Here is a 20,672-nt window from a genome sequence, read left to right on the forward strand (position 1 = left end):
TATCCATGAGATAGTTTACATTTTTGTCCTCCCAAATGAATTCTTTGAAATCTGGTGTACACTTTATGCTTCTCTAGCACATCACAGTTTAGACTAATCGCATTTCAAATGCACAGTAGCCACATGTGGCTTGCGGCTACCTTGTTGGATGTCAGAGATCTAGATGACATCCTAAGGGTTCAAGGCCAATTCCATTGAAGAAGAGTGTTGTGGGGATGCCTCCTTTACAGGAAGCCTGCTTCACCCTTGTATGGGCTTAAAGAAGCTGCTCTAGTCTGGGTCCTCACTCTCCAGTATCCCTCTGGGCCATCTTGGCAGGGAGGGCCAGGCAGATATCAGGTGTGCCTGATGGAGTCCTGCATCGCATTGCAAAGCCTCTAGAGGCATGGTGCCAAGTTCCAACTGCTTCTCCCCTGCAGTGGAGCCCTCACCTACTGGAGTTAGCCTTAGTGTGCCCAGAGTTGTTTCCACTCAGTCAGTCGCTGCTTGTTTACTGAGTGCCTACTAAGCGCCAGCACTGAGCACTGGGAACACGCACCAGTGAACATAGGCAGTTACCTTACAGTCTTGTTATGATAATTCAGTCATCCACAAGTGAAGAAATCATTAAAATGGACAAACAAAAGGGTACACGGACTGCACAGGGACACGGCTTCTTGGAAGGTCAGAAAAGGTCTCCCCAAGGAAGCAGAATTAACTGAGCAAAGGGGGAGTGGCCCATGCACAAAAGCAGTATGAGGGATACAGGGAGGAGCTCAAAGAGGGCTAGTGTGGGTGGCGGACAACACTGAGGTTTAGGGCAGCAGTCTGGGGTGGGTCTGAGACCGCTAGCTTCAGAGTCACAAAGACCTGGTCCAACTAAGCCATGTGACTTGGGAGATAAGTTTCTCTGGGCCTCAGTTACCTCCTTTAGAGGAATGTGGTGAAGATGAAAGAGAGTGGCATGAAAACTCTTGCAGTAGCAGATGCTCTGATTCATTGCTAAATTATTGATTTCTGTTATTATTTATTGAAAGTTCATCTGTACCGTATTATGAAGGTGGGCTAGACAGTCCTAGCATGTGCAAGGCCTTGGGAAAATGTTTTTTTTTCCCCATGGACCCTGTCTATATAAACCATTTTCTTAAAGGTGTATTACAAAATTCATGAGTAGAGTGATTTATCAATGGAGGTTTAGAATGATGTGTAGAGAAGAGGTACTAGGACTTCATTTATTGTCCTAGCATTGTACATGAAGATTCTTGGTATTACCCACGCACCATCTCTTCCTGTTCAAGTCTAGAAACAATCTCTTCTTTTTGTAAAATATATATTTATTGATTTCAGAGAGAAAGTGAGTGGGAGAGACAGAACACCATGTTTTCACATTGATTGGGGATAAAAAGGTGCATTAGTAGGAAGAGGATATTGGCATTGCTCAGAAATTGGAGAAGATTGGCAAGGCCATTCCTGCCAAAGGAGGTGAAGTGACCGCCCTGGGAGCTAGCTGGGGAAAGGAATGCAGAGTCCATGGAGTAAAGGATGTCTGCTGCCCTCTCCCACATCATCCTGGCCAGAGTGGCACTGTGCAGCTTAAGTCCAAGTGTCTGCAGTAGAACTGTTGGTAGCTCAGAGTCTTAAATTCACCCTGGTTTCAGTGTGCATGAGAGTCACCAAAATCAGTATGCCAACACCACTTTGGCAGTCCAATTTCACAGAAGCTGGTGAAAGAAATTCTGCACTGGCTGGCTAGAGTGAGTTCCTTGCCAGGCTGTCCTCCTAGAAGCAGAGCTGGCCTCAAGACTCCAGGATGATTCCATAGACCTGAGTCCTGGAGCTTCTTAGGCCATCTGGTCTACCCCACATAAGCGAGAGAAGGCTGGAGGTAACATAGAGAGTTGAAGAACTCTCTAAAGAAAAAGAAATGGAGAAAGAGGCTTACAGGGAATGGACTGGTTCATCCTGTTTAGATGAACTAGCTCTGGCCAGTACCACTGGAGTAAGACTTATAAAATTTCAAGGTAGAAATTTCTGGCTAACAGGACCCACATGGGGCTTGGTCTGGACTTGGTGCTCCCTACCATGGTGGCATTGTTGGCTTTGGAGGGCATTTAGAACATTTTGAGATAGACCAATCCAAAGTGCAATATTCTTTAAGGCACACGGTCTGGGCAGGGGACCGCTTACCTAGTTTTAATAACAGTTATAACACTAGCCACTGGATATTATTCATTAAGATCTAATAGTAGCAGCAATGAAGCAGGTTCAATGCTGAGTCAATGAATGTTCCATCTATCCATTTATCCACTTATCCACCCAACCATCAAATGTCCATTGAGCACCTACACTGTGCCAGTATTGTGTTAGGTTCAGGAGAAATAGAAGTGGATCTTCCCAATCATTATCTACCCCATGTTAGTTCTGCATGATAAAAAAAGAAAAAAAAGAAATGGGGGTGGGGAGGGAATAAAAGAGGAAAAAAACTAGACAAGGTTGACATACCTCTCACTGCTGTTCAGTTAACAACTTTTCTCAATTAGGCTGTTGAAAGTTCAATTACGATTATAAACAATTTACTCCAAAACTTGGTGGGTTAAAACAATGACAATATTTATTTTGCTCATAAGTCTGCTATCAGGGCTGGGCTCAACAGGTTTAGCTTGTCTCTGTTCTGCTCAGTGACAGGGGGGGTGGCTTGAAGGTTGGGGACTGGAATCATCTGAAGCCTTCCTCATTCAATGTCTGGCTGATATTATCAGCTGAGACCTTCATCAGACTGTCAGCTGGCACACCTCCACATGGTCTCTTCATGTGTCCTGGGCTTCCTCCCAGCTTGGTGGCTGGGCTCCCAGGATGAGCATTGCAGAAGCGGGTAACTCGGGTGGAAGCCATATCCTCTTTATGACCTATCCCTGGAAGTCAAATAGCATTACTTCTTTCCTCTCGGCCAGAACCGTCATAGTCCCAACCAGACTCTAGAGGAGGGAGCAAGGGCCCCAACTCTCAGTGGGAAAAGTATTGGTTACATTGTTTTGCTTTATTTTTTAAAAATTGATTTTTTTTTTTTTTTTTTTTTTTAGAGACAGGAAGAGGGAAAGAGAAACATTGATGTGAGAGAGAAACATTGATGGGTTGCCTCCTGTATGCACCCTGACCCCCAACCTGGGATGGAACCCGAGGCCCTAGGGTGCAACAGGAGGATACTGCAACCAACCGAGTCACAGGAGCCACATCAGCCAGGGCAAATGTTGGATACATTGTAAAAAGAACTGTGGGATGGTTATATAGATTGTTGTGACCATATTTGGGGGGGTGGGGGAAGAATATGCCACAAAGGATTAATACAACTGCTCCATTTTTTCCTTGAGTGTAATGTCTTTTAATACATAGTAAAAGTTCACAATATAAAATGATATTTTGATATTACCATTTCAAACGAAGACACTCCCCCAATATGTCCCATGTTTCTAGTTATAAATTATGATGTGAAACAAATTAGAATTGTGTACTGTGCTTGGAGAATCCATACTATTTTACTCTGTATAACATTTCCCGTCTCTTCAGTCTATTGTGTATGCACTCTTTACCTACATTTCAAAGTATTCTGATATTTAGTCTTCAATTTACCCTAAAGGGTGTGTGTGTGAGCGTAACTTTATTTTTATGTTGGTTTAAGTGAAGCTATAAATTTTTTTAATTGGTAAAGAAAAAAGGTGCAGAAATATAAATATCTCCTTTAAAGCATAACTAGCTTGTATCTTTCCTCTACCAACCCCCACCTAATATTAAATCTTATCTTCTTGGCCAGTACAACTCCTTATACCTTATATTTTATATAAAAGCCATATTCATAACTTAAAGTTATTGATTATGTAATTTTTTTGTTTGTTCCATTGATATAGTTTTCTGTTAAAAAATATTTAGGTTAGACTTGGGTTAGAAATGAACACATCTTTTCCCATTAACATGAATGGGAATATATATATGTACTTTTCCATTTAACAGCTTTTCACTTAGAGGCAGAATTTTCAGGAATGAATTAAAGTAACCAGGTGTGAGATAGATGTATTTTCATCATCTCCCCAAGAGCTTTTAAATAACTTCCCAGTCCTCTGTGTCTGTCACGTTTTCAATTTCCATTACCCGCTGATCTTCCAATTTGTCAGCCCCATCCCCAGCCCTACCTATCTGCTATATTATGAGTGTATTAGTATGGGAAATCTAAGGGAAAAGTCTTGAGGATAATAATCTACCTCTGTAAACAGAGCAGGAAAAGACTTCAGAGAGAAGCTGACTGCTTCAGTATAATAATTAATAGAGTTTATTTAGGGAAACTTACATATGAGGTGCAGGGGCCAGACACTGAAACCACATTGTTGAAAGTGGTATTGCTTACAAAATGTGTGGTGCATTGTTAGGTGCTCAAACTATCTCCTGCTATTATTATTATTATTATTATTAATGTCTTATCGCCTATATCAGACTCAGCTACTTAATGAGAGGCTCTGATCCAGGTCTCTGATTCATCTTTATAATCCACATTTGGCCTGGAATTGAGCACTGCAAATAATTGATGCTCTACTGGCAGGTAAAGGACAACATTTCAAAGGAAGGGTGCTGCTGCCATGGGATGTGAGAAAATTCAGAACCTGGGTGGGAGTCAGAATCTTGCAGAGAAGAGCCTAACTAATTCCGTCCGCACCTAAAACCGGCAAAGCGCGGATAGATTATTCATAGGGAAGCAGGTGGAGCACCGGCCCGCCGGTCCACCGATGAGCTCTGCGCACTCGCCGGCTCACTCCTCCCCCTCCACTTGTTCCGGAAAGGGAGGCCGGACTGCGCCCCGCGCGGCGGTCTGGGAGAGCTGCGCACGCGCAGCTTCCGGCCCCACGTCTCGGGAATTATTTGACGCCGCCGCCGTCCAGGACTCGCAGAAGTCGCTGCCCAGGCGCGCGGCGCATGCGCGGTGGCCCACTCCGCCGGAGGAGTTATTTGACGCTGTCGCCTCTGGCAGTCGGAAGTTGCCAGAGCGGAGACCAGCCGGCCGGCCCGACCGGCCTTCGTCGTCCCCGGGCGCCCTCCGAGAGTCGCCGACCGGCGATCGGACCGACCGCCTGAGGACAGCCGGCCGGGGGCGCGAAAACGCCGGCCCTATGGCGCCCGTGGCGTGAGGCGGAAGGCCGAGCGCGGCTGGCAGCGGCGGCGCCCGCCCCAGCGATGCGGGCCCCGCCCGTCGCCTCAGGTAATCGGGCGGTCCTCCCCGTCGCTGCCGCCGGACCTTCCCTCCCTCCCCTCCCGGCGGTCCCGGGACTGGCCCAGGCTGTTTCTCGGCCCCGGGGTGTTTCAAGTCCCCGGCCATCGGAAGCACATCTTCGTGTGTTGTTGTTGTTGTTTTCTGGGGACGGACCCGCGGGGTCCGGGGGAACTTGGCCCTGGAGTCGGTGGCGTCGGGCGGGGCTGGGGGAACCCGGTCGGGTCCTTGGGAGCTGAGCCGGCCGGGGGCAGAGCTCTCTCCCGGGCCCCGGGCCCCGGGGGCAGGGGGCGGGTCTGGAGCGGAGCTGGACAACTTCGGCGGCGGAGAACCTGGTCCAGCAGAAAGGTTGGTCGAGTTCCTTCCTCCCTCCCCTTGGGGACGATGCTGCCCTATGGCACAGGGACACGCGGAGGAGGAAGAGTTAATGCTGAGAATAAGCAGCCAAACCGTGTGAAGCGCTTACTGTACGCCAGGCAGGATGCCGGGCCGTTACGTTCACTGCATCCAACTTCACCACAACTCCTGTAGGGTAGAATGAGGATCCCCATTTTACCGAGGAGGCAACTGAGGCCCTGAGCGGTGAGGTGTCTTAACTTGCCCAAGGTCACGTTAGCTGGTGATTCGAACCCAAGCAGTCTGAACCCAAGATTCCCGTTCTTGAAATGAGGTCAGTGTCTCTCCCAACTTTGCTGCAGGTTAAAATCGTCCGGGGGAGCTTTTCGAAAGTCCTGATGCCTTAGGTAGCACACCCAGAGGAATTAAATCAGAATTTGGGGCGAGAGGATGGGGAAGCCAGACATCAGTATTTTTTAATTTATTTTATTTTATTTTATTTTATTTTATTTTATTTTATTTTATTTTATTTTATTTTATTTTATTTTTTTAAGATTCCCGTATGATTTCAGTGTGCAGCAAAGTATGGGAACTGGCAGGTAATTCTGCATCTCGAAAGATGTTTCGGTGTCTCTCTGTTTAGGTGTGTAGGAGAATTACCTAGGAATTTGTTAAAAATGCATTTCCACCGGCAAAAGTCTTTTCACTGGGCCCACTGACTACTACTACTCCTTGTTTAAAGTCTGTTGGGAATGGGAAGTAAATTTCTCTGCAGGATTTCTGAGTTAGCTGGATCTTTCAAAGTACATACATGTCATGCAAAACTGATTGCAATTTTCCAGCATATACAGTACACGTAGATCTAGTGTCTCTAACATCCGGGTCCTCTCCTAATATGCTATTCCTCTACCGAGGCTGTCCTCCAGGCTTTCTCCCACTCTACTCAAATGCACACACTTAAGCGCTCTCTCATACACATGCAATATATCCCTTTCTTGCCAGCTGCATAACTCCCAACGTTCCAGATGCTCTGTCCATGACCGCCTATCACCTTGGGGCTTTCCTGTCTGCTCCTTGCATCATCATACTGGAATTTACCAGTTATTTTTCTGTGTTGTGTGATTATGAGCACCTTGAACCATGTGTTCTCCGTCTCTGTATTCTTCCCAGTGCTTTGACATACAGTCTCACAAAGATTTTACTCAATGGAATGTTTGAGTCCTTTTCATGCCACAAATAGTTTCTTCTCTGTTTCCATTTTTTTGCAAAAGGTATTTGGTAGTTCCTAACATATATTGTTTTGTTCTTTTTGTTTGGATATACTGTAGTTAGGTTCATTAAGTTACCCATCTAGCAGTTGAATAAACTACTAGTTTTTACACGGGCAGTGCGCCATGTAGGACTAACTGTGCAATCAATGTTGGTTGAATTTGTTTTTAATTGATTTTTTTAGAGAGAAAAGCAGGTGGAGGGGAGAAACATTGATCCACTATTTCACCCGTTTATGCACTTACTGGTTGACTCTTGTATGTGCCTGGATATTGAACCTGCAACCTTGGCCCACTGGGATGATGCTCCAAACAACTTGGCCAGGGCAACATTGGTTGATTTTGTTTAAACAAAATATGTTTTTATTGATTTTAGAGAAAAGGGAAGGGAGAAGGAAGAAAGAAATATTGGTGAGGGAGAAACATCGGTTGGCTGCCTTCTACATGCCCCCTGCTGGGGACTGAGCCTGCAACCCAGGCATATGCCCTGATGGGAATTAAACCAGTGACTTTTTGATTCATGGGTCAGTGTTTCAGCCATTGAGCCACCCCAGCAGGACAGGTGATTTTTAATATTTGACTTTATTGCAATCAGTTCTTTAGTGGAAACCTTTTTATTGCCCTTAGGTCTTTGCATATGTTCCCCACCTCATTGTCCAAGATAGTATTTAGTTGTCATCAGTTAAAATTAGAGGCCTGTGTGAATTCATGCACCAGTGGGGTCCCTCAGCCTGGCCTTGAGGAGTCCTGTTTGCGAGAGGGTGCAGGCCAGGCCGAGGGGCCCCACAGGTGCATGATTGAGGCCGAGGAGGGACGCAGGAGGTTGACCAGCTGGGGAGGGACTTCGGGAGGCTCCAGGGCGTGTCCAGCTCATCTCGTTCACCCCAGCAGCAAGCTAACCTACCAGTTGGAGCGTCTGCCTTGTGGTGGTCAGTGCACATCATAGCGTGATTGACCGGCCTTAGCATATCATTAGCATATTATGCTTTGATTGGTTGAATGGCTGATCTGCTGATCAGACACTTAGCATCTTAGGTTTTTATTATATAGGATTATTGACTTGTTGGTACTTGGTAAATCCTACTAGATGGAATTGCTATTGGAATTAGTTGATCCTATTCACCAGAAGAAATGATATTGAAGACCTTGATAAAGACTAAAACCAGAGTTAGACTTAATATACATTTAGTGCATAATGCCTTAATACTATTGCCCAATGTATTTATAAGTTTTAGAGAAAGGCAGAGCAATAATTCAGATTGTATTCATTCTTGACTGGTCTTAAAAGCATGTAAAGTTTATAGAAGTGAGAGAGTACGTGCGTGAAGGTCATGAAGAGGATTTTAGACAATAAAGATTTTTTATAGCAGTTAATATGGCAAAGTATGTGACAATAAAAAATACGCATACAATGACAATCTTTGCAGCATAAGAGTTATAAAAAGATTGTTTTGGTTCAGATTTTACTGTTTCTCAAATTTTTAGGCTAAGGTTAATGTCGAAACTAATGGGACAATTTATGTTAAATTCAAACCTGCCCTTGTTTCTCTGATCAGATATGGACATAGTATCCAGTTCTGGCCTCAGCACATCGGAGAAACTTAATCTTTAAGCCTGGGTTTAAGTCTCTAGTTGATTTCCAAAGTAATAAAGGTGAAAATTTCACTTACTTAGTTAAAGACCAAAAGTGACTCTAATCATGATAGCCTGAAACATAAAAATGGAATCTGCTTAATTTGAGATTCCTGTCAGTGTTAGCAGGTGTGTTCCCTGACATGTGTAAAGACCTTTTAGATAGACCACATGATTTCCTTTAGTATAAGGTGATTAAAGTTATAGAATTAAGAAACTTGGAGTTTAATTACAAGTTTTTATAGGTGAAGAAAGTAGGTAACTTGCCCAATATTTAAATGGTTGCCTTCTAGCACATCTAGAACTAGAAAGCTGCCCACTTTTCTCTGGGTGCAATGTCTCCTTCCACACCCATTCCTCCCTTGTGAGAGGATATCTTCGTGTGTTGGTTTTGTGTGTGTGTGTGTGTGTGTGTGTGTGTGTGTGTGTGTTGGGGATGGCGACAGTGTACACAGTAGTCTGCTGTGTTTGAGATATTCAGTTAGATGTAAAGTGGGTGCTTGGTGTGTACCACGTGTACTTTGCTGTATAAATTAGGATAGCAAGGTTCTGTCCTTAAGGAGTCTATAGTCAAAGTTGTAATGAAAATACTTGTCAGCTCTGTCAAATAGAACTTTCCACAGTGCTTGAACTGTTCACTGTCCAATGTGGTAGCCAGTAGCCACATGTGACTTTTGAGCACTTGAAATGTGACAAAGGAACTGAATTTCTAATTTAATTTAAATTTAAGTAATTATATGTGGATTGGCTATTGTATTGGACAGAGCAGATCTGAGGAATAAAAAATGAGAACTGTGATAGTACTGTTAAGGGGAAGGTAATGGGTATTCATTTATTTTTTTATTTTAGATAGACTAGTAAAAACTGCTTGTTTCCACAATAGGGAGGAATGGAGGCAGAATCTGTCTTTCTTGTAATTCAGGTGTTTGATAGGATCCTTAATAGTTAGAATCTGGTATACAGGTGAATACATTCCTTTTTAGCTAAACTTGATTATTTGTCTTGTAGGGTCAATAGGACTCCAACAGAAATATGAACTGCGGTCCTTTTGCCTTTATTAGTCATAAAGTTATATGGATGACCTTGAGTGTATGTCTTTTCCTTAAAATCCAGCAAGGTTTGTTTGTTTACTCAGTGTTTTGGCATTCTGTAAGAGAAAGGAGGCATGCCTAAGAATATGTGCATTGTATTTGTACATCTCAAAGTTTGTTGACTTATTTTAAAACAATTTAAAAAAATTGATTTTAGAGAGGGAGGGAGGAGAGAAGAGGAGAGAGAAACATTGCTGTGAGAGAGAAACACCCATTGGCTGCCTCCCACACTTGCCCCAACCGGGAATTGAACTGGTGACATTTTGGTGCATGGGATGATGCTCAACCAGCTGAACTGTACTGGCCAGGGTGACTCATGTTGTTTTATCTGATCCTTCTCCCAAGTAACTGTAGCTAGTACCCTGTTTTACAAATGAGAGAACGATGACAAAGAAATACCAAGTGTCTTATCCAGGGTAATATGGTGAGGAACGGAGTCAGAAAAAAGAAAAGAACATTGGACTTCGTCTCAGCTCTACTGTTACTTGAGGTGACCTGAGCAAGTTATAACCTTACTGTGTTTCCTCACGGCATGGCTAGTGACATCTGTCTTAATTTTCTTGGCTTGTTATTGGAATAAAGTGAAATTACATGTGAAAATTCCTTGAAGTACACAAAACTACATTGTTATTAAATAAGATCTTTAGTTTTTCTGTTTCATGTTGCTGCCTTCATACCTCATCACATCAGTTATCATGTTGAGTGCTATTGTATTATGTTGTAATGGATTTTGCTTGTCTTCCTCACTATGAAACCTTCTTTTAGGCAGCCATTGTGTCCTGTTTATATCTGCAGGACACAATGGTACCTGCATTCTTTAAAAACAATACCTGACATATAGCAGGTGTTTAAAAAATGTTTGTTTAATGAGATAATTGATGTCTAGATTTACTACTTTACAAAGTTTTAAAAAATTGTTTTCTGTATTAGACTTGAAGCTCCTTGGGAACAGGGATGATATTTCTTCATTGTTACATTCTCTGTGCCTGGTGTATAGAAGGCATGCAATAAATATTGGTTAAGTCAATTGATGTAATTAATGTCAGCCTGCGGTCTTAGTATGCCTACCACTGTATTGATCATTTTGGTAGTTTGTCAGTTAGGTCAAACCTTCATGTTATTCTGCGGTAATACCTACAAACCATAAGCTGTTACCCAGCGCACAGTCACCTGGTAATAGAAACCTCCAGAGAGATTACCAAGAAAATAGGTGCATGTAGAGGTGGGAAGAAAATTAAATGATCTACAAGGAGCATCTTCCCCTTCCTCTTATCATATTTAGTTCTGGAGCATTGAAGGTAGAGACTTCTGTGCTAGCAGCTCAGGTTCAGGATCCTTAACATAACAGTAAAAGTCCTTAGTCATCTGACTTCAGTTATGTTTTCCTATCTCACTACAGTATCTATCCCTCCTCATCCTTTTCCTAATCTTTAATGCTAAGGAGCTTGATTTTCATTCTGTAGGCTCATGATTCTCTAATACCATATCCTCCTGTTAAACACTGGTATTACTTGAGCTGGAATGAGGTTTTCTAAGATAAAATTAAACAGTGCTTGTCTCTTCCAGTTGGAAGAAAAATTAGGTTAAGGTCTAGAACTTTTTGAAGATTACGTGTACCCATGTATTTTGTTTAAACAGTGCTGGCTGGACAAACATTTCAGAGCAAGTAGAAAGTGGAAGTTAACAGAAATTAATAGTAAAGGGCTAACCATCCTTGATTCTCTTCATAAATATATGGCATTTATGATTGTAATATTTATATTGCATTCTGATAGATGTGTTTTCTGTGACTAAAATTTCTCATTTGTATGATAGACTTAGACATCATTTCATGGAGAATATATAGCTTGGGAGAAGGGAGAAGCAGTACCTGCCATGGGGAATGTACTAGTATAGATAAAGGGAGAGACAGAGAGCATGCCATGGTTACGAGCATGGTCTCTGGAACCCAGCAGATGTGGTTCAAAACCCAGTTCTATCATTTTATAGCTCTGAAGCCTTAGGTAAGAAGCAGATCTCTCCATGTCTCAGTTTTTTCATCTGTGAAGTAGAGATAATACTACTTAATATTCATAGAATCGTTTTGATGATTACATGAGTAGTATGTAATAAATGCTCAATAAGTGGGAGCTCTTAATATGGTTTTTGAAGGACACTGTGACTTCTAGATGTTCCAGTACTGGAAGTTTCTGTGCCTCTACTGCAGGGAATAAAATATTCTCAAAGAATATTGTGTCTGATTTGAGGACATTGATGGGAAATTACAGGGGTGTGTTTCCAGCATGTACTAGGTACCTGGAAACCATTATGTGAAAAATATTTGCAGCTTCTTTATCTTGCCTTGAAGGGTAAATATGTATTTTATTTCCTTTTATTAATTTGCAACAGTATAATTTGACATGTAATTCTATTTTGTCTTTTCAGGTGCCATTTGGATAGTACTTTAGCGGCACGATGTACTCTGAGTGGAGGTCCCTGCATTTGGTGATTCAGAATGATCAGGGTCACACCAGTGTTCTGCACAGCTATCCAGAGAGCGTTGGGCGAGAGGTGGCAAATGCAGTTGTCCATCCTCTCGGGCAGGCCTTAGTAACTTCTTCAGTGGCTAGTAGTGAGAGTTTGTTAAAAACTGACAAAGAAGTAAGTTTCTTCTTTTCATTCTACTATGTGAACATACAGCTTTATAAATGAATTTGACATCTTTTTAATGGATTTCTGCCCAATGCAATGTGACTTCTCTATGTTGACCTTCTTTGGGTAGAGGGGTGGAGGCTCAGGGTTTGTTGCAGTTGCAAGGAATAGGTTGTATCATTGTGCTGCTGGGACTTCCTACTAGTCAGACTCAATTCTCCACTTGAGCTATATGCCCAAGATAGAGATTTTAGTGTCAGGCCCTTCCTCTTAAACTCAAGGCACAGTCCACAGGTTTATATTCAGAGTGTGTTTGGAAAGTCTTCATTTCTTTCCGAGGAGCATTTTTCTCTCTTCAGAGTATCCTAGCAGAGATTTATCCTGAGGACCAGCACTTGTCATGGTGCACTCTCCTCTTGGTGTGTTTATAATCCCTTGCTGTCTTGTCCTAGGAAGAGATGGCACATGAGTAGATAGGGGTGCTCTGGTGCAGCCCTTGTTTATTCTCTTTTCTCACCCTCAAAAGAATATGAGAGAGTAGCCCTGGAATCCAGTGTCTAGAATTACACAGTTAATCTACCGTGTGAAGAGATCACCAATGATATCTTCTCCTTTGTTTTTAGTAAGAGGGACTTGCAACTCTTTTAAAATTCTTTCTTTTGTGTAGCTAAATTCTGCCCCCCACCCTGTTTGTCACACCTTCACTGTGCTGACTTCTTTAATATTTACTGCTTTTTTTTTTTTTTGTATCCTCACCTGAGGATATGTTTATTGATTTTTAGAGAGACAGGAGAGAGAAATGTCTAGGTGAGAAAGGAACATCAATTGGTTGTCTCCCATATGTGCCCCAACTTGGTATTGAACCCACAACCTGGGTATGCTCCCTGACTGGAAATTGAACCCACAACAATTGATGCTCCAACCAAATGAGCCACCTGGTCAAGGCTATTGCTATTTTATATATTACATTACATTATATTGTTACTAGAGGCCTGATGCATGACATTTGTGCACTGGGGAGGGGGGTTCCCTCAGCCTTGCCTGTGCCCTCTCACAGTCTGGGACCCCTCAGGGGATGTCTGACTACTGGCTTAGGCCTGCTCCCCACAAGTGGGCCTAAACCAGCAGTCACACATCCCCCAAGGGATGCTGCGGAGGCAGGAGAGGCTCCTGCCACTGCCATTGCACTCGCCAGCTGTGAGCCTGAGTGGCCCTGTGGGAGTGCACTGACCACCGTTGAGCATCTGCCCCCTAGCTGTCAGTGCTCATCATAGCGACTGGTCATTCCACCGTTTGGTCAATTTGCATAGTAGGGTTTTATTATAAAGGATATTGCTGTTAATAACATGGTGAGAATAACTTCAGATTTCTAGTTGAAAGACTGGGGTTCAAATTTTCAGCTCCAGCATTTCCAAACCAGTGACTTGGGCCAAATTGCTTATCAGTTTTCTTATTTATAAAGTCGGGATAGTTTACCCTCTCACACAGGGTTATTTTGATTATTAGATGATATTTATGAAAGTGCTTCATAAACTGCCAGGATTATACAATTGTCAACTGCCTTCATAGTAACCCTGTTTATAAAGGAATGAAGGTTATCTGGCATGACTTGTTCTTTTTGAGCAGGCTGGTTCCCAGTGATTGTGCTTCCTTTTTATAAGTGCTCACTGATCATCTGCTTAGTAATTTGTCCCAGTTTTGTCTGGATTCACTTAAACTTTCCATCCTACAGTACCTGGAATGTAGTTTCATCCTCTTTTGCAAATTGGGCTGTTTTCTCTCTCTCATCATACCTTATTCATTCTTCATGACTGTAAGCAATGGTTCAGCAGTCTCTGTGGTAAGTTCTTTTAGCCTCTATAGGGGTGTCGAACTCAATCAGAGAAGGGGCCAAAATCTAAAATCCAGCCTAAATCGCGGGCCGAATGGTTTACTGAACAGTCATAAACTGACAATGTCATAAACTGACAGCGGAGTGCAGTGATGACAGCGCGGTGCGGGCCACATTGCAAGGCCTGGCGGGCTGGATTTGGCCCGCGGGCCTTGTGTTTGACACATGTGCTTTAGGATGTGATTCAGATGGGTCCAGAGGCTGTAACTCATTTAGTGCAGCTAAGTGCCTTGTTAATATCTTACCTTCTCACTTGTGTTTGTTCTTATCTTTCCATTATAATATTTTCTTTAGCAGAGAAAATAGTCACAAGATATGAGTTGAGCAGTTCATTTTCCTTCCTGTTGTTAATGTTTCATAATCTGGAAATGGAATGTGATTGAATTTGTGTACATTATTTCCTAAATGGTACATGACTCTCATGTAATTAAGTGGAGGAAAATATCAAAAGTTTTTTATTGCTTTGCCTCCAATCTCTGTGGAAAATCAATATGTCCTGTACTTTTTATTTTCAGAGCAAACAATAATAATGTCTAAAGGGTAAATGCTAAAATAGGCTTAATATTTAGAAATAAGTAATTTATTTTCTTCTTAAATCTTTTGCTTGGGAAATGTCTAAGTATACCTTATACATGAAAGATACATTCTTTAGAATAAACTTGACACGTGTTGAGATGAATATATCATCAATTGAGAGGGTTTTTTTGGGCAATAAAAGAGGTTAGCATTTTAAATCAGTCTATTGAGATATAGATTGGGTTGTGTGATAATTTTATATTTCTTTTTTCTTTTCTTTTCTTTTCTTTTTTTTCTTCTTCTTTTTTTTTTAGGTAAAATGGACCATGGAAGTAATTTGCTATGGACTGACTCTTCCATTGGATGGAGAAACTGTAAAATATTGTGTTGATGTATATACAGACTGGATTATGGCTTTAGTGTTGCCGAAAGATTCTATTCCATTGCCAGTTATTAAAGAACCGAATCTCTATGTTCAAAGTATACTAAAACACCTGCAAAATCTTTTTGTACCAAGGTAAGCTATACCTGTCTATCTGGCCTTTTATCAAGATTATAGTAAAATATTCATAAATGTTACTTTTTTTTTGTATTATAGGAACTGATTGCATTGTTAGTCCTTTGAAGAGTTAACTTTCATTACTTGTTCAGTTAAAGAGTATATTAATATGAATGTTAGGAGAGTTGGGCTTATATTTTTAAGTGTGTGGCCATTTTAAAGGGTTTTGGCTTTTTTTCTAAACCTGATAGCTATTAGATATTTAAAATACTGTGAACCTTGCCAAAACAGGTATGGCTCAGTGGATAGAGCGTCTGCCTGCGAACTGAAAGGTCCCGGGTTTGATTCTGGTCAAGGGCATGTACCTTGGTTGCGGGCACATCCCCAGTGGGGGCTGTGCAGGAGGCAGCTGGTCGATGTTTCTCTCTCATCGATGTTTCTAACTCTCTGTCCCTCTCTCTTCCTCTCTGTAAAAAATCAATAAAATATATATATTTTTAAAAATACTGTGAACCTTTTCCCTTCCATTCAAAAAGACATACTTTTAGCCTATCATACTTTTTGTTTCCACTGAAACTAAAAGCAACTAAGCCTTCTAGTCTACTTTAAAATGAATCTTTCCTGAGAGAGAATGAAATCATTGAAGTAAGCAGACTTGACATTATTATGGGCAAATTTATTGTAGGTAGTCCAACAGGATATCTTGACAGTTTGTTACTGATTTCTCCCATCTCTGAGGCAAAGTCCTTAATATTGTAATGTAGGATATGTGCCTTACTTGTTCTTAAATGTTTTATTCCAACTTTAAAAAAAATTATGTCATTGTAAAGAATTTGGGAAATATATAAATTAATGAATAAGCATTAGTCCTCTACACATTTGTGGATGTTTTCTGTAAGAAAAATTGATTTTTAGCTATTTTTTGTCTTAGAAAAGTTAATGCTTTTGGTCTGTTAGATGGTGAGGGGCTCTGAACCATCCAAAGCTTTATAAATTTTAACTTTTTAAATTTAGAAGGAAGGTAACTTTGGGGAATCTGAATTAAAAAGAAAAAATACATATTAAGAACTCTGGTGTCTAGGATTAAGGATAAACTCCTTACCTCGTGTGATATGTCTATTGTAATCTGGCCCCTACCCAGATCAGCTCCTACTAAATATGCATGAGCTCTTTGGTCAGACTCATGAATTAAACATTCCTTAAATATCTTCCCTATTATCATCTACTCTTTCATCTTTCTACTCCTCCTTTCCCTCTCCTAGCTGTCCTCATTGCATTTCTGTTGGTTTATCTTAAGTCTTGCCCTGTAAAGAGAAGCCTTACCTTACTATCAAGGCCCATAGTGACCAAATCTTCTGCGAACTTGTGTGGTACTTCCTGTGTTACTCTTATATCTTCCTCAGGTTTTAAAATGTGTATATCTCATTTCCCCATCTAACCAACTTGAGAACAGCTACTGGGCTTTGTACATATTTTAGGTTTCTACAGTGTCTTGTGCAATACTGATATTACCTTTAGTGTGACTTAAATGCTGGTTGCTTGTGTTTATTGATTTCAAATGGAAATAATAATAGGAAATGGTTGGCAGTAATTTGCGTATTTTTGTGGCAAAACAGGTTCTCAAATAGTTTTAATGCTTTTTTGTCATCCCATTTTAGGAGATCAATTTGCTGGCCTTTTTGATTTGCATGGGACAGTTTCATGAGTTGTAAATCATTGTGTCTTTCTGTTTGTACCCTTACCACATCTTAGTGTTCAATCTATTGAAAAAGTCAGTGTCATTTGTGTTCATTAGGCTTTTGCTTTTCTCTTTTGAGAATCATGACACCTTACAAATGATTCATGCTACTATTTGTAATTGGCTTGTTTTCTCAAAAGTGTGTGTGCATATTTCTGAGAGGGTATTAAACTGAGTCTTAGAGTTCTCCTGGACAAAAATATCTTAAGAGAGCTGAATAATTCCAGTGCTAAATATTGTGAGTTATTATTTCATCTCCCATTATTGGAAATTAAAATTTTTTTGATTCAGATTGTTCAGAGAATTATCAAATTTACTTAATTAGTGGTTTTTATAAAAAGTGACACTATAAAAAGGAAACTGCCTTTACTTCTTTGTAAGAGATCAAGTCAGAGTAGATATAATCTTTCTCTTTTGCCTGAGTGTGGTTTTTCTCTTCTTCCTTTTTTTTTTTTTTTTTTTTTTTTTTTGGCATAATTGAGAAAAAAGTGAACCACTTAAAAAAATGATTAGGGTTTTGATCTATTGCTCAAATATACTGGACTTTAAAAAACATAATATTCTTATAAAGCAGTGTAGTTGGCAAAGTTTTCTATAAAGCACCAGGTAGTAAATATTTTAGGCTTTGTTGGTCATATATTATCTGATCTGTTGCAACTACTGAACTCTCCTTGTGTAGAGAAAGCAGCCACAGATAATATATAAATAAATGAGCTTGGCTGTGTTCTAATAAAACTTTATTTGCAAAAACTGTTAGCAGAGCTAGATTTGATTCATGGGCCACAGTTCATTAGCCCCTGTTCTAGAACAGTTTTTCTGAAGAGCACAAGTTACTTTGAAAATATTGGGGAAAGTCTCTCGTGTTGGGCTTTTCTATTTATTTTTTAGTAAAGATTACCTTATTTATCTAATCTTTAGAAACTTGTACACTACTGAATTTACAACTTCTTGAGGGCTCTTGACTTTTCCTACACGAATGTCTCATCATTTTGTTTTAGGTTTGACTTCTTTTGGGAAAACTTAGTGGTGTCATTTGTTTGCAACTTGAGGGTGAGTTTTTCTGGGTCATGGCTTAGAATCTGAGAATGTCTGTTCTAAGGTTGGGGTAAGAGTTTTAGGGGTACTCACTTGAGTTTCTTGATTTCTTGGGGGGGGTCTGAGATTTTATACTCTGATTCAGACATGTTTTATTCTTTATGACATGTCATAATATATACAGATTTGACTTTAAGATTTATTTCAATAATACTAGTTACTTGTTTTGGGTTTCATACAGGAAGTCTGGAAGTCAACTCACCATTTGCTTATGCAAATGGTTTCCTACTATTCTCAAAATTCTTACATGGTCTACTTTAGAGAGTGGGAATAAGGGTTCGGACTTGAGCCTATATCTTCTTTCCTCTTCAACCCCAGCCCTAATAGTTTGAATTGTTTTATTCCTGTGGAAAAAAATGGTCCTGTGCACTAAAGAGAGTTATAAAACTTCTAGAATATATGAGAAACTTTGGAGCCCCCATTTTGGGTTAAGGTGCCTTTTTTATTAGAATAGCAGTAGCAGGTCCTCATCTCTGAGGCAATTACCCGCATACCTCATGGGTTTTAGAGACCTGTTAATGATATTTCATTGGGTCCATAGGTTCTTTGCTAACAGACATTAACTTCATAGGGACTATGAGCACTATGAAATCCTATGCAGAATGCTTATGAATGTGTATTTAAATTTTTGAAAAAAGAATACAAAGGTCTTTCTGCTTCAATGTGTGCAGCAGGAGTGTTTGTAGGTATTCGCTCACTCATTCAACAGAAACCTATCTCATACCTTTTGACATGTGCAGGTATATTGTAGACATAGAAAATCTAGAGGTGAAGCTTACATTTCTAGTATTCCTCTCACCCCAGAAGCTTTCTACCCCTCATAAGAGTGTAGCTTGAGATCCCAGATGGTGGGGAAGGAAGTAACTTTGAACTGAAGAGATCGTGTCTAGTCCTTAGGTCTGCTGATTCTCTTAGGGAGTATTACTATACCATTGCTGTGTCTATAATGCCTGTCCTTAAACTGTTGCTTTCTCTTCTCAAGGATTGTCAGTGATATCTGTCCATCTTCTTCAGACAGGAACAGGGCTCCAGTCAGATCCGACTATGCCTACAGGTCCTGAGAGCCATTCAGAAACTGGCCCGCGAATCATCCATCATGGCCCGAGAAACCTGGGAAGTCTTATTGTTGTTTCTTCTGCAGATTAATGACATACTTCTAGCCCCTCCAACTGTTCAAGGTTTGTTTATCTTATTTTTTCCAAGTTATTTCTGAGCTTCAAATCGTTTACTTTTAAATTCATGAGTAATAGACTCAGTGGTGATTTAAATTTTGGCATGATAGTTGGCAAACCAAGGTTAACAATTCTTAGATTGGAAACCCTGAAAGCATGATATGAAATTATTTTATCTTCAGTGATGGTAGGGTGAATTAATGTATTTTTTATAATGATAGGAACAATAGTTTATCTATATCTATCTATCTATCTATCTATCTATCTATCTATCTATCTATCTAAAAGCCCAGCGACTGTTATGGCGGAACAGCCGGTCTCTATGATGTGCACTAACTACCAGTGGGTAGACGCTCAATGCAGGAGCTTCCCTCTGGTGGTCAGTGCATTTCCACAGTGGGAGCACTGCTCAGCCAGAAGTTGGGCTTATGGCTGGCAAGTGCAGCTGTGGCATGTGAGCCTCTCCTGCCTCCAGCAGGCATAATCTCCAGCGAATAGACTGCAGTCTTGATGCCCAGGTGGTGGGGTGTAGCCGGAATAACCATAGATCAGCTGCTGCCGGCCCCTGGAACTCTCCCTTAGGACCCTGCGTTCCTTACCTATTGCCCTCTGGGTGTCTGGATGCGGGCTCAGGAAAAACCCACAGAAGTGCTTCGCGCACATACTGCCTGGGCCAGCCCCCATCTCGAGAGTGAGCGCCCGTGAAGTCCAACCCAATGACCAACACCATGTGTATCTGCAGGCAAACCCTTTGCAACTTCCATCTATCACCCGACTCAGGTCCCATCTCCTGGAAAGGTTGGCATCCGGGCACTGAATACCTGTTCCTGGATCCCTGTGGAGCACTGGTCGGCTCCAGTGGGTGGATGGGCACCAGTAGGTGCTGGTCTGACCTGTTTGGTTCTGGCAGCTCCACACATGGGCTAGGAGTTGCGTGGAAAATCACCCCTATACCCTGCAGGTACAATCTACTGTGAACAAATGCAGCGTGGAATGTACACCTGAAGCAATTTACATCTTTCTGGATGTAGAAAGACCTGATTCCTTTACTTACTAGCTATGTGAATTTGGGCAAGCTACTTAAATTTCCTGAACCTAAGTTTTCTCATCTTCAAATTGGGTTAATTGATAATCAGTAATCCTATATAATAAAAGGCTAATATGCAAGTCCACCGACCAGTCGCTATGATGCACATTGATCACCAGGGGTAAGACACTCAATGCAGGATCTGCCTCCTGGTGCTCAGTGCACTCCCACAGGGGGAGCGCCGTTTAGCCAGAAGCTGGGCTTACTGCTGGCGAGCGCAGTGGCTGGCAGTGGCAGCAGCACTAAGGACCCCGAGGCAGACATAACCGGAGGGGTGCCGGACTGTGGGAGGGCACAGGCCTCTAGTAGGTTTCATAAATACTTATCCTGTAGAATTAATGTGAGGATTATGGGAGATTGATCGTTTTAGGCACTCATTCTTTCCTCTCTCCCCAATGTGATCCTGTCCCACTTGCTAGAAGATTAAGATCTTGGATAAGAACTGAGCAGGGTGACTTGAAAACTTTCAAAGTGATAACTGGTTAA

General features: G+C 41.4%; 1 protein-coding gene across 2 annotated transcripts in view; it reads left to right on the top strand.

Moving 5' to 3' along the window:
• Positions 1-4,963: 4,963 nt before the first annotated feature.
• The window catches only part of RALGAPB (Ral GTPase activating protein non-catalytic subunit beta), a 70,546-nt gene continuing 54,837 nt past the window's right edge, over positions 4,964-20,672 (top strand). For both annotated transcript variants that reach the window (XM_084887984.1, XM_084887985.1), the window contains exons 1-4: positions 4,964-5,221; positions 11,982-12,197; positions 14,910-15,112; positions 18,942-19,105. In XM_084887984.1, the coding sequence (XP_084744110.1) occupies positions 12,012-12,197; positions 14,910-15,112; positions 18,942-19,105 (553 nt within the window). In that variant the 5' untranslated portion in view covers positions 4,964-5,221; positions 11,982-12,011. The remainder of the gene's footprint in view (positions 5,222-11,981; positions 12,198-14,909; positions 15,113-18,941; positions 19,106-20,672) is intronic.

Source organism: Pipistrellus hanaki (assembly GCF_964339955.1).
Source record: "Pipistrellus hanaki genome assembly, chromosome: 6".
Taxonomy (NCBI): domain Eukaryota; kingdom Metazoa; phylum Chordata; class Mammalia; order Chiroptera; family Vespertilionidae; genus Pipistrellus; species Pipistrellus hanaki.